This window comes from Epithele typhae (genome assembly GCF_022376455.1).
Source record: "Epithele typhae strain CBS 203.58 chromosome Unknown BXZ73scaffold_54, whole genome shotgun sequence".
NCBI lineage: Eukaryota > Fungi > Basidiomycota > Agaricomycetes > Polyporales > Epitheliaceae > Epithele > Epithele typhae.
Genome location: NW_025954245.1, coordinates 1 through 12834, shown reverse-complemented (window position 1 = coordinate 12834; position 12834 = coordinate 1). Strand labels below are relative to the sequence as shown.

The following is a 12834-nucleotide window of genomic DNA, read 5'->3' as shown; positions in this document are numbered from 1 at the left end:
TGGGAGGTGGTGGAGGAGGCGTGGGCCGACGCGGATGGAGGCTAGCGATGTGGGCGGAGGCGGGGAGATGGGTGGCGAGACGGAGGACGCAGAGGAGGAGGGCGACGTGCGCGGACACGGGCGAGGCGGGCGGATGCAGGCGCCGGGTGCCGGGCAGCGCAAAGGTGGGTCGCCGGGCGACGCGCAGGGAAGCGGACAACGCGGAGGCGGGCGATGCGAAGGGGGTGGGCAACACGGAGGCGGAGGACGAAGAGGAGGAGGGCAACTCGGGCGGACGCGGAGGCAGGGGAGGGCGACGTGGAGGGCTCGCAGGAGGAGGCGGGGGGCCGGGAGGAGGCGGAGGTGGTTGTGCGCGACGCACAACGGCAACGCGGCGGAGACCGCGCGGAAGACCTGGAAGAGGCGGAGGGCGACACAGGTGGAGGGGGGCGACGTAGAGGAGGACAACGCGGAGGGGCGCGGCGCGGAGGACGGAGGAGCGCGTTGTGGAGGAGGCGGGCCACGCGGGCGAGTGAGAGCGACGCGGGCACAGAGGAGGCGGGCGAGGAGGCGGGTGCGGAGTAGGGCGACGCGACGAGGCGAAGGCGGGCGAGGCGGGCGCGAAGGAGGAGGGCGAAGAGGACGCGGGGTGGGCGCGGAGGACGCGGAGGCGGAGGACGCGGATGCGGAGGAGGGCGGACGGTGAGGTGGGCGGAGGTGGGCGACACAGCAAGGTGAAGGCGGGCGACGCGGCGATGCGGGGGTGGAGGAGGCGGGCGTGAAGGCAGGGCAGTAGGTCGGGTGAGGCAGGAAGGGGGAGGAGGTCAGAGCGGACTCACCAAAACTAGGGCCGCGGTACATCGCCGCGGCTCCCATATTCTAATCTCCATGCTGAGGACGTCCGGATGGACGTCCTCGTGCGCTCTTGACGTTGTGAGGGTGGCCGGCAAGGTGGGTGAAGGACGGCATGGAAGTCGAGGTGGAGGGCAGGAGGGGAAGAGGAGAGCAGTGTCACCAAGTGACACTGTATTCCAATAGCAGACGACAGTCGACCGTATGGCCGCTATCGTCTGCCTGGGCAGAGCGGGAAGGAGGAGGGGGAGGAGAGCAAGGACGGCGAAGGGCAGGGACGGGCGTGCATCATAGCCGCGCGACGATGCGCGCCACGCGTCCTTGCCGCCCACAGGGGCGCGTCTCTACGGGCGCGCATCACGGATCACCGGATGCATCCGCACCCTGCCGAAAGGCTGTCGCAACGGATGCTCCTGGCGATTAGCAGCTGCTCAGAGAACGATCTTCACATGGGACGGATTTCATCATCAAAGCCTTCTGGACACAGCGCACGTGCGGCGGAAGTCGTAGAAGCAGCGGTCAAGCGTGTTTCAGGGCGCCTCGAGGCCATAGTTGATGACTCGCGGTAGACAAAAGCAGCCGCCTGCGCGCGTCTGCGCCCAGCCCTTGGGGACGACATTCTATTTGGGGTAGAACATCGGATACTGCATTCGACGAATTATGAGTCAACGCCAAAGCCGGCAGCCGTTCCAGGAACACCCTTGTTGTGTCTTATCAGCGCGTACCACGAGCCTAGGACATAGAACCACATACATGGCTTCTTCTTGATGCGTGTCGTCTTGCTCGGAATGCGAGCACACGGTCGTTTCCGCCCGCACGGAGGCTCGAAGTGAAAGAGTATACGCAGAAGCCCAGCCGATTCCGAACTGACATCGGGTGGCGCAAACTTGCGCAACAAAAAATCCAATCTAGTCCCATGCATGTCTCCGGCGACGAACAGGACGCCAAGAAACTCTCGGTGCATCGACCACCATGTGGCGATGCTCCCACCAGGAGACAACTGCACACGAGGCCGCACACAAACGTCGCGATAGGGACGCCGAACTCACTTTCAGCCTCGTGTCCACCGCGCGCAGGACATGGGGAACAACGTTCATCACCGATCTCCCGGTCCAGCGCAAATCAGCAGTCGATTCCGTCACTAGACAAGCTTATGACCCACCGGGCCGTCTGTCTTGCCCCCACGCCATTCTGGAGGTCCTAATCCTGGACAATCGGCAGGCAACACAGAGACAACTTATATCTCGTGCCGGGCTGCGACGACGTGGTGCCGCGTGACGCCCACAAACAACATCCGGCCATGTGCTCCGGAGCGAGCGCAAGTTGAACGCACCAGACGTGTGGATGCTCAGCCACAAACAACTTGGCTGACACAGAAGGCACCAGGGTAATCGTCGTGTGCCCAGCTTGCTTTAGACGTGGATCCCGGACTTGACGTAGCCCATCGCAATGTCTCGTTGTAGCATGGGCGACGGGATACCCGAGGAGACGGCCTGCGGTTTCCAATGAGATTGGCGTAGGTACAGGTCGTACCGATCTGGATGCCCTTGTCCACGCCCTCTGAGATGGCGACGATTAGCGATTCGGGCCCCATATACAGCATGCAGGGGAAGACATACGCCACGCGGCACCACACGTCACGAACCCAACGTGCCGATGGGACCCCTCCAAGTACTTCTCGCGGCGACACCTGCGGGAAACCAGTAATCAGCATCAGACATTCTATGTAAAGAAAGGAAGAAAGGAGCCTGCCTCGATCAAGGCGGCGGTCTCGTCCAGGTTCTGACCATACAGACACATGACCGACTCGAGTGGCAGGATGTCGCGCGTAGTGATCACCACGGGTGGGCCTGACCCGGCCGGGTCCCGGGTCCGGGTCATGCGGGTCCGGGTCCGGGTGGTGAGGAGCCGACCCGCGCGTTTGTGCATTGACCCGTGGGTAACCCGGCGGTTATGTCACACTGTACTGAACATCCTGGTTGGGCGCTTCCAGCAGCCCGTGCCGGTTTCAGCCTGACCCTGAGTGGCTAGCGCCACCTACTGTACAGTTATAGGATTATATAATGATGAGACTTTCCCTGTCCTCTCCGCCCCGTCTCTGCGAGTCTGCCTTTCCACCCACTTCCGCGTCTATCTCGTCGATGTCGACTTCCACCACTGTCCACCCTGATCCACCTCAAAAGCGTCCCGCATCCCCTTCGGTGGAGCAAGATGCCCCGGCAGAGAAGCGCCATCGCACCCTCACGAAGAGGGCTCAGCGGATGCTTGAAGACGAGGGAATGGTGGTGAGTCTTCAACCATTCTGCACTAAATGATATATACTCACGTCGAGGTCAGCCTGGTGCCGCGGGTGCAAGTGTAGCAGCCCCTGCTGGTGACACTGCACCCTGCGAGAAGGCCATCGGTGATGCCGCACCCCGCGCGAAGGCCACTGGCGATGCCGCACCCCGCGCGAAGGCCACCGGCGATGCTGCACCCCGCGCGAAGGCCACCGGTGATGCTGCACCCCGCGCAAAGGCCACCGGCGGTGCCGCAAAACCTGCTGGTGACGTTCCACCCTGCGCGAAGCCCACCGGCGATGCCACACCCCACGTGAAGCCCGCCAGCGATGCCGCACCACGCGCGAAGCCTGCTGCCACTGGTGACGCCCCACCTCGCGCGAAGCCTGCTGGCGACGCTGCTGCGGCTGATAAAGGGCCGAGTGCGCACCGCAAGAAGGCGCGGAAGCCGAAGAAGCGGTTGAAGTCTGGAAAGGGTGTTGTGAAGCCGACTCGGAAGACGGGGGGCTATCACTCACCATACTGCTTGTCCGAAGAGGAGGAGGCGGCTGCACATCATGATGTAATCAACATTGACGACTCGGACTCGGACAGTGGGAGGTCAGACTCGCCAGCGCCAGCCTTCACCAAGGGAACAAATGGCGTGCCGTGGTTCGAGGACGATGATAAGGGCCTAAAGCAGCTTGGTAAGTGTGACTTCGTCGTAATCCTGGCTGAAGATGTACTCACTAACGTTGCGGCATGTATAGCGGCCATGATGGACCGTGGGTGGGACTCCCCTATCTACGGTTTTTTCAAGCCCATCCCTAAGATCGCGGACATCGACGGACGTCGTGTGCACGTCTTCGAGTGCATGGCTAAAGGCTGTATCAAAAAGGCTGTTAATCGCTACATCGACAAAGGCGACGCGACGTCAACTGGCAACATGACAAGGCACGCAAAAAACTGCTTTGGCGAAGATGCAGTGAAGCGCGTGGTCAAGGCCACGATGACGCCTGGAGAGGTTCGTCAGCGCTTCGGCAAGAATGCCTTGGAGAGTGGGGACGTCACCTCCTTCTTCGAGCGCAAGGGGAAGGGACCGGTGACATACTCTCATCGCCAGCACACCCGCACTGAGACACGGTATGTTCTATCCAAGCCTGGTTTGATTGCTGTATTGATGACCATATTAGTGCGGAATTTGCGCGATGGGTCGCAGAGTCTTACCGTCCGTTTGATATCGTCAAGGACACCCGTCTCCAGTCACTACTGAAGACGGGCAGACCGGGATACTGGATCCCATCCGCTTCAACGGTCGCGCGCGATGTGAAGACCCTCTTCGCGCGCTCGCGCACTCGGATCAGCCGTCTTCTTCGGGTGAGTAGAGCGGGCTGTAGAGGACATTTTAGTACTCATCAGATCACAGGAGTACGAAGGACGACTTAGCATATCCACGGACTGCTGGTCGTCTCCAAATGGGAATGCCTTCATGGCGGTTATCGTGCACTTTGAGCATGATGGAGAGCCGCTCAGTATGGTGCTCGACGTCGTTGAGGTGGCAAAAGTGCGTACCTTGATGTTTTTCCCACCTCTCCAGTGTCCGCTGACCATGGGATCTGCTAGTCGCACACAGGTCAGACCCTCGGCGAAACTCAGATTCGTATCCTCTGCGAATTTGGTATCAAGGAAATGGTGTGTTCCTCAGAATGCGTACAAACATATGAAGAAGAATGATAAAACTACTCACACAGCTCCTTGGTGTCGCCTGTGATAGTGCATCCGCTAATTTGGCGATGATCAAGACGATGGAGAAAGGTCTTCAGAAGTTCCGGGCGTCTTCCGGACATGTCGCCTGCTTTGGGCACGTCGTCCAGCTCGTCGGCCGCGGCTTGCTCGATCAGTTCGACCCAGAGAAGAAGAAGCCAGGTGAGGGTGAGGATGCTGCCACAGAGGAGGACGAGGACGCGGAGGATGGGGACGATGAGGATGACGAGGATGAGGAAGAAGACACAGAGGACGGACTTGAGGGGATCATGGACGAGGTCGAGTGGGTCGACGACATGTCCGGAATGACTCCAGGCGAGCTCCGTGATTTCCGCTCCAATCTCCGCCCAGTGCGCTTGATGCTTACTAAGGTGAGTTCCCACTCCTATCGTCTGCGTTCGACGCCTCACGGTCACTCACTGTCTCGACTCTCGTTGTCTCAAGCTCCGTCGCCTGGCTGCCACCATCCGCAAGTCGACGACAATCTTGCTGCCAGCATGGAAGAAGCAGCTCGAATTGCTCAATCAAGACATTCTCATGCTGAAGCAAGACGTCAGAACACGGTGGTGTTCAACTCACGACATGCTCAAGCGGGCTGTCCGCCTGAAGAAGGCTATCAAGTCCTTCTGCGAGGCCGACAACGACCTACATCCTCTGGATCTTGAGAAGTACCAGCTCTCAAAGCGGGAATGGTCCATTGCAGAGCAGCTTCTCGAGGTGCTCAAGGTATGTGTCTCTTGTTCTCACACTTTTCTTCTTCGTTCTGATCATCTTTCTGCTTATTCCCACTGCCATGTGGTCTCTCTCATCTTCCCGTTTCGCTGCCTCCCATATCCTTGTCTTTTCTGACTACTCTCATCGTCTCTGCACGCCCCCGGTTCGTCTCCCCGGTTCGTCTCCCCGGTTCGTCTCCCCGCATCGTCGCTGTGCACCCTTGTTTCGTCTCCCCACCTCGCCTCCCTGCCTCGCCTCCCTGCCTCGCCTCCCTGCATCGTCTCTGTGCATTATCTCCATTCGTCCTCATCCGATTGTCCCCACACCCACACCGCATCCACACCGCATCCACGCCGTATCTCCTTTTATTCTTGTCCTCGCACCGTCTCCTCATCTCCTCACACCATCTCCTCATCCGATCCTCGTCTTGTCTTGTCTTGTCTTGTCTCGTCTCCATACATCACCTACCCATCCCCATCTCTCATGAATCCCTGGCGTCCAACCTCAACAGGTCTTCAAGGACGCGACGCTCTTCTTCTCCCGCAGCACGCCAAACCTGGCGAGCGTCATCCCAGTCATGGACGTCCTCGATGAGCGCCTCACCACCACAGCGTTGCCAGGCAGCAAGACCTCGAAGGGTGTACCCACTCGGTGGCAGTGCTGTAGCCCGTCGGTAACGCCCATACGAGGTGCCCGCGTTGCCGTCGGTAACGGCCATACGAGCTCGTACGAGCTCCGGTAATGTAGCCGTCAGTAACGGTCGTACGAGATGTGGGGGGCAGGTAGTTCCCCTTGATAGCTTAGTGCTTTTCCAACTCTCCTACATACCCTAGTACATTTTAATTGGTACAACAACAATGAAAACGATATTCTACAGCCCCTGGGAAGCCAATACCGGGCTGATACAGCAGGGGACGCCGGCTCCGGTAGTGGCACGTCCCACTGCCTACATTGCGCCCTACTGCACCGTACGTTTCGGTAATGCGTTCGCTACGTTCCCCTGGGTCGTACGAGCTCGGAACACTCGTTTTTATCCCTGTGCGTGCTGTGGTTGGCCCAGGGCATTGAAAACACTGCTCAGACTCGTACGAGCCTGTAGCCATCTGTCACGGTCGTACGAGGCACCTCCGGTGTGCACCCGGAATATTGCGGTAATGGATTCGGCAGATGCGCGTTACTGTACCGAACGCAGCGCACTCAATTTCGCTGCGATGCGTGCCATGGTTGGCCTGGGGTAACAAAAACGCTGCCCAGGCTCGTACGAGCCTGTAGCCGTCTGTCACGGTCGTACGAGGCACCTCCGGTGTGCACCTGGAATATTGCGGTAACGGATTCGGCATATGCGCGCGAGTGTACTGAACGTAACGCATCAAATTCCATTGCCGTGCATATCGTGGTTACAGAGGGAGGGTCAGAACAGTGCTCAGGCTCGTACGAGCCTGTACCCTGTCTCAGACAGTCGTACGAGTACCTCCGGAAGAGCGGACACCCGGAAATCTCGGCAATGCATGGCGTTCATTGCCGAAGGTTACCGGAACGCAGCAAACCTTATTTCGTCGCTTTGCGCACTGTAGTTAAGGTGGGAGAGTCGAAACAGTGTGCAGGCTCGTACGAGCCTGTACCCTGTGTGAGACGGTCGTACGAGTTGTCCCCAGCGGACCTCATTTTTTTCCGGTAATGCTTTCGGTAGATGGGCACGGATACGTTGAGAATAGCGAACTTGATTTCATTGCTGTACAAGCCGTAGTTATGAAGATATTGTCGAAACAGTGTGCAGACTCGTACGAGCCTGTACCCCGTCTGGAACGGTCGTACGAGGTGCTCCTGGTGGGTATCAAAAATTTCCGGTAACGCATGCAATGCATTGCCGGAGATCACTGGAACACAGCGCACTTTGTTTTATTGCTGTGCGTGGCATGGTCAAGGTGGCGGAATTGAAACACTACAAAAGCTCGTACGAGCTTGTACTCCGTCTGAGACGGTCGTACGAGTTGTCCCCCGGTGAACCTCGTTTTTTTCGGTAATGCGTTCGGTAGATGCGCACGGGTGTGCCGAGAATAGCGCACTTGATTTTAGTGCCTTATATGCTCTGGTTGGGGCAGCGGAGTTCAAACAGTGTGAACACTTGTATGAGCTTGTACCCTGTCTGTGACAGTCATACAAGGTGTCCTCCGGTAAAAACCCACTTTTTCCGGCAGTGTATTCATTACCGAGATTCCGGCAGCCTTCCATTACCGAGATTCCGGCAGTCCCTCCATTACCGAGTGTTTGGTCATCTGTGTGTATTACCACTCTCACAACCGAGTTTTTGACCACCTGTGCATATTACCGCTCTCACTGCCGAGTTTTTGATTGCCTGTATTCATTACCGAGTTTTTTGCACCCATTGCCGAGTTTTTGATCACCGGTATCAATCAGCAGTCCTCATTACCGAGTTTTTTACTGCCTGAATCCATCACCGAGTTTTTGGTCACCTCCGGACTTCAATGCCGAGTTTTTGACCACCGGTATCCATTGCTTGTCCTCATTACCGAGTTTTTGGACACCTCCAGCCTTCAATGCCGAGTTTTTATTACTGAGGTCTGTAATCCCGGTGCTCACTGCCAGTGCTCTCGCTGACCTCTGGCCTTCAATGCCGAGGTTTGAATACCGAGATCGGTAATCCCGGTGCTCACTGTTGGTCCTCTGGCCTTCAATACCGAGTTTTTGTTACCGAGGTCGGCAATTGTGCTACCAGTGGTGCTCACTGTCTCAAACAGCGAGCTCACTGTCAGACACAGTGAGCTCAACATGTTGCCCATCTCTGTATCTGTCCCTCATTTTTTTGGAATGCACCTCTGCATCACATCTGAATGTATTGCAGCACCTTGCAGCATATTTATATGAGTTGGTCTGCCTGTACTGAACACCTTCTACCTGAGAAGTCACCCTTCACAGCAGCATGCGTAGATGTTATTTAACCTCGCTGTTTTTTGGATCAGGGAGGAGCATGCAAGAGCTGTGGGTGTGCAAATTTGGAGGGCAGTAGCTGCAAAAGTGAGGGAGTAGTGTGGTATGATATTTTAAAATGACATACCACACACAGAAATGGGATGGGAGTGTATCACATTCCGAACACCTGGATATATTCATAGACAATATTATTAATGCAATGCAGAAGAGAGCGCACACAAATCAGGATTTCCGGTGAAGATACAAGATATCTGTGGAAAGTGGAAGTTCTGAGAAAACACGACATGCATAAGTTCATGTGCAGACATGATATAAACATGCTGTTTGCTGCATCACAATTGGGTACTATTGGGGTGCTCAGATCGGAATTTTCAAGCTTATCGGTGATGAGATGTATATGGGGCATCATATGTCATTATTTCATGACATACAGTATCTTGACACAGCATATGCTCCGATTAGAATGCGAAAACATGGAATAGAACAGGGTAGAGCATAGCTATCCAACGCAGAAGAGACTTGAAAAACGGTTGAGAATCAGTGGAGATGTGCAAGGTGAGCCAGAAGTGTGGTTGCAGTGAAAGCGAGGTCAGAGTACATTCAGCATAAACCACACTTCTGGCTCACCTTGCACATCTCCACTGATTCTCAACCGTTTTTCAAGTTCTCTTCTGCGTTGGATAGCTATGCTCTACCCTGTTCTATTCCATGTTTTCGCATTCTAATCGGAGCATATGCTGTGTCAAGATACTGTATGTCATGAAATAATGACATATGATGCCCCATATACATCTCATCACCGATAAGCTTGAAAATTCCGATCTGAGCACCCCAATAGTACCCATTGTGATGCAGCAAACAGCATGTTTATATCATGTCTGCACATGAACTTATGCATGTCGTGTTTTCTCAGAACTTCCACTTTCCACAGATATCTTGTATCTTCACCGGAAATCCTGATTTGTGTGCGCTCTCTTCTGCATTGCATTAATAATATTGTCTATGAATATATCCAGGTGTTCGGAATGTGATACACTCCCATCCCATTTCTGTGTGTGGTATGTCATTTTAAAATATCATACCACACTACTCCCTCACTTTTGCAGCTACTGCCCTCCAAATTTGCACACCCACAGCTCTTGCATGCTCCTCCCTGATCCAAAAAACAGCGAGGTTAAATAACATCTACGCATGCTGCTGTGAAGGGTGACTTCTCAGGTAGAAGGTGTTCAGTACAGGCAGACCAACTCATATAAATATGCTGCAAGGTGCTGCAATACATTCAGATGTGATGCAGAGGTGCATTCCAAAAAAATGAGGGACAGATACAGAGATGGGCAACATGTTGAGCTCACTGTGTCTGACAGTGAGCTCGCTGTTTGAGACAGTGAGCACCACTGGTAGCACAATTGCCGACCTCGGTAACAAAAACTCGGTATTGAAGGCCAGAGGACCAACAGTGAGCACCGGGATTACCGATCTCGGTATTCAAACCTCGGCATTGAAGGCCAGAGGTCAGCGAGAGCACTGGCAGTGAGCACCGGGATAATGGATTACAGACCTCAGTAATAAAAACTCGGCATTGAAGGCTGGAGGTGTCCAAAAACTCGGTAATGAGGACAAGCAATGGATACCGGTGGTCAAAAACTCGGCATTGAAGTCCGGAGGTGACCAAAAACTCGGTGATGGATTCAGGCAGTAAAAAACTCGGTAATGAGGACTGCTGATTGATACCGGTGATCAAAAACTCGGCAATGGGTGCAAAAAACTCGGTAATGAATACAGGCAATCAAAAACTCGGCAGTGAGAGCGGTAATATGCACAGGTGGTCAAAAACTCGGTTGTGAGAGTGGTAATACACACAGATGACCAAACACTCGGTAATGGAGGGACTGCCGGAATCTCGGTAATGGAAGGGCTGCCGGAATCTCGGTAATGGAAGGGCTGCCGGAATCTCGGTAATGAATACACTGCCGGAAAAAGTGGGTTTTTACCGGAGGACACCTTGTATGACTGTCACAGACAGGGTACAAGCTCATACAAGTGTTCACACTGTTTGAACTCCGCTGCCCCAACCAGAGCATATAAGGCACTAAAATCAAGTGCGCTATTCTCGGCACACCCGTGCGCATCTACCGAACGCATTACCGAAAAAAACGAGGTTCACCGGGGGACAACTCGTACGACCGTCTCAGACGGAGTACAAGCTCGTACGAGCTTTTGTAGTGTTTCAATTCCGCCACCTTGACCATGCCACGCACAGCAATAAAACAAAGTGCGCTGTGTTCCAGTGATCTCCGGCAATGCATTGCATGCGTTACCGGAAATTTTTGATACCCACCAGGAGCACCTCGTACGACCGTTCCAGACGGGGTACAGGCTCGTACGAGTCTGCACACTGTTTCGACAATATCTTCATAACTACGGCTTGTACAGCAATGAAATCAAGTTCGCTATTCTCAACGTATCCGTGCCCATCTACCGAAAGCATTACCGGAAAAAAATGAGGTCCGCTGGGGACAACTCGTACGACCGTCTCACACAGGGTACAGGCTCGTACGAGCCTGCACACTGTTTCGACTCTCCCACCTTAACTACAGTGCGCAAAGCGACGAAATAAGGTTTGCTGCGTTCCGGTAACCTTCGGCAATGAACGCCATGCATTGCCGAGATTTCCGGGTGTCCGCTCTTCCGGAGGTACTCGTACGACTGTCTGAGACAGGGTACAGGCTCGTACGAGCCTGAGCACTGTTCTGACCCTCCCTCTGTAACCACGATATGCACGGCAATGGAATTTGATGCGTTACGTTCAGTACACTCGCGCGCATATGCCGAATCCGTTACCGCAATATTCCAGGTGCACACCGGAGGTGCCTCGTACGACCGTGACAGACGGCTACAGGCTCGTACGAGCCTGGGCAGCGTTTTTGTTACCCCAGGCCAACCATGGCACGCATCGCAGCGAAATTGAGTGCGCTGCGTTCGGTACAGTAACGCGCATCTGCCGAATCCATTACCGCAATATTCCGGGTGCACACCGGAGGTGCCTCGTACGACCGTGACAGATGGCTACAGGCTCGTACGAGTCTGAGCAGTGTTTTCAATGCCCTGGGCCAACCACAGCACGCACAGGGATAAAAACGAGTGTTCCGAGCTCGTACGACCCAGGGGAACGTAGCGAACGCATTACCGAAACGTACGGTGCAGTAGGGCGCAATGTAGGCAGTGGGACGTGCCACTACCGGAGCCGGCGTCCCCTGCTGTATCAGCCCGGTATTGGCTTCCCTGGGGCTGCGGGATGTTCTTGCGCGTATGTAGTAGCACACTAGAGGACCTCAAATCACGCACACGACAGCCGGAATGATACATTTGGCATTGTATATTACTTCTCCACCACTGCTCGTACGACCGTTACCGACGGCTACACTACCGGAGCTCGTACGACCGTTACTGACGGGCTACACGACCGGAGCTCGTACGAGCTCGTATGGCCGTTACCGACGGCAACATGACGGGGTCGTACCGCCGTTACCGACGGCTACAGAGGGGGAAGGGGGTCGTGTACCCTATGACCCAGCCATCCGTTTTGCTCACAAGTTCGCGCAGCAGGTCCTCAACAAGTACTACGAACTCACGGACTCTTCGGAGTGCTATCGAATCGCCATGGGTGAGTTCTAATGCTATTCATTTGTACGTTGTAACCAATTAGACTCGTCTGTAACAGTGTTGCACCCGGGCTTCAAGCTCGAGTACTTCAAGACTCATCACTGGCAAGATGAGTGGATCGAGACGGCCAAGACTCTCGTCCGCAACGAGTACGACTTGAACTACAAGCACTCTGACGCGGCCGTCGACCAGGACGACCATGACGATGTAGTGCCTGTAGCACGCCGGTCTCGGGGCGACAAGGTACGTTCTATTATCATCTGTCTTATGCGTTGTACTAGAGCGCGTCGAGCGGCACGTTGTGGGCGCGTCGAGCAGTTCGCGTCACCCACATCGAGCTGCCCGTATCGCCCGTCTCGAACCGACCGTATCGGTCATGTCAAGCGGCTCGTTGCGGCTCATTGCAAGCGTGTCGAGCAGCTTGTCGCAGGCGCGTCGAGTGGCTCGTTGCGGGCGTGTCGAGCAGTTCGCGTTGCCCGTATCGAGCTGCCCGCGTCGCCTGTGTCAAACCAACCGCATCGGCCATGCCGAGCGGCTCGTTGCGAGCGCGTTGAGCGGCGCGTTGCGGGCGCGTCGAGCAGTTCGCGTCACCCACATCGAGCTGCCCGCATCGCCCGTCTCAAACCGACCGTATTGGTCATGTCAAGCG

At 55.4% G+C, this 12834-nt stretch overlaps 5 protein-coding genes across 5 annotated transcripts; 4 read left to right on the top strand and 1 right to left on the bottom strand.

The window, feature by feature from the left end:
• Window positions 1–3867: 3867 nt before the first annotated feature.
• On the top strand, window positions 3868–4860 carry BXZ73DRAFT_52097 (uncharacterized protein; the record flags this gene model as incomplete). Its single annotated transcript, XM_048020753.1, has 3 exons — window positions 3868–4236; window positions 4353–4466; window positions 4516–4860. The coding sequence occupies 3 exons, from the start codon at window positions 3868–3870 to the stop codon at window positions 4858–4860; spliced, it is 828 nt and encodes a 275-aa protein (XP_047874466.1).
• A 34-nt stretch (window positions 4861–4894) lies between these two features.
• On the top strand, window positions 4895–5702 carry BXZ73DRAFT_52132 (uncharacterized protein; the record flags this gene model as incomplete). The annotated part of the gene is made up of 2 exons (XM_048020759.1): window positions 4895–5224; window positions 5298–5702. The coding sequence occupies 2 exons, from the start codon at window positions 4895–4897 to the stop codon at window positions 5700–5702; spliced, it is 735 nt and encodes a 244-aa protein (XP_047874465.1).
• Window positions 5703–8006: 2304 nt separating this feature from the next.
• On the bottom strand, window positions 8007–8368 carry BXZ73DRAFT_80083 (uncharacterized protein; the record flags this gene model as incomplete). The annotated part of the gene is made up of 2 exons (XM_048023213.1): window positions 8007–8149; window positions 8188–8368. 2 exons carry the CDS (start codon window positions 8366–8368, stop codon window positions 8007–8009), a joined length of 324 nt encoding a protein of 107 aa, XP_047874464.1.
• A 1484-nt stretch (window positions 8369–9852) lies between these two features.
• Window positions 9853–10221, top strand: BXZ73DRAFT_80082 (uncharacterized protein; the record flags this gene model as incomplete). The annotated part of the gene is made up of 2 exons (XM_048023212.1): window positions 9853–10033; window positions 10079–10221. The coding sequence occupies 2 exons, from the start codon at window positions 9853–9855 to the stop codon at window positions 10219–10221; spliced, it is 324 nt and encodes a 107-aa protein (XP_047874463.1).
• A 1785-nt stretch (window positions 10222–12006) lies between these two features.
• BXZ73DRAFT_104626 (uncharacterized protein) lies at window positions 12007–12739 on the top strand (the record flags this gene model as incomplete). Its single annotated transcript, XM_048015969.1, has 5 exons — window positions 12007–12075; window positions 12126–12186; window positions 12244–12428; window positions 12467–12552; window positions 12616–12739. 5 exons carry the CDS (start codon window positions 12007–12009, stop codon window positions 12737–12739), a joined length of 525 nt encoding a protein of 174 aa, XP_047874462.1.
• Between the last annotated feature and the right edge of the window lie 95 nt (window positions 12740–12834).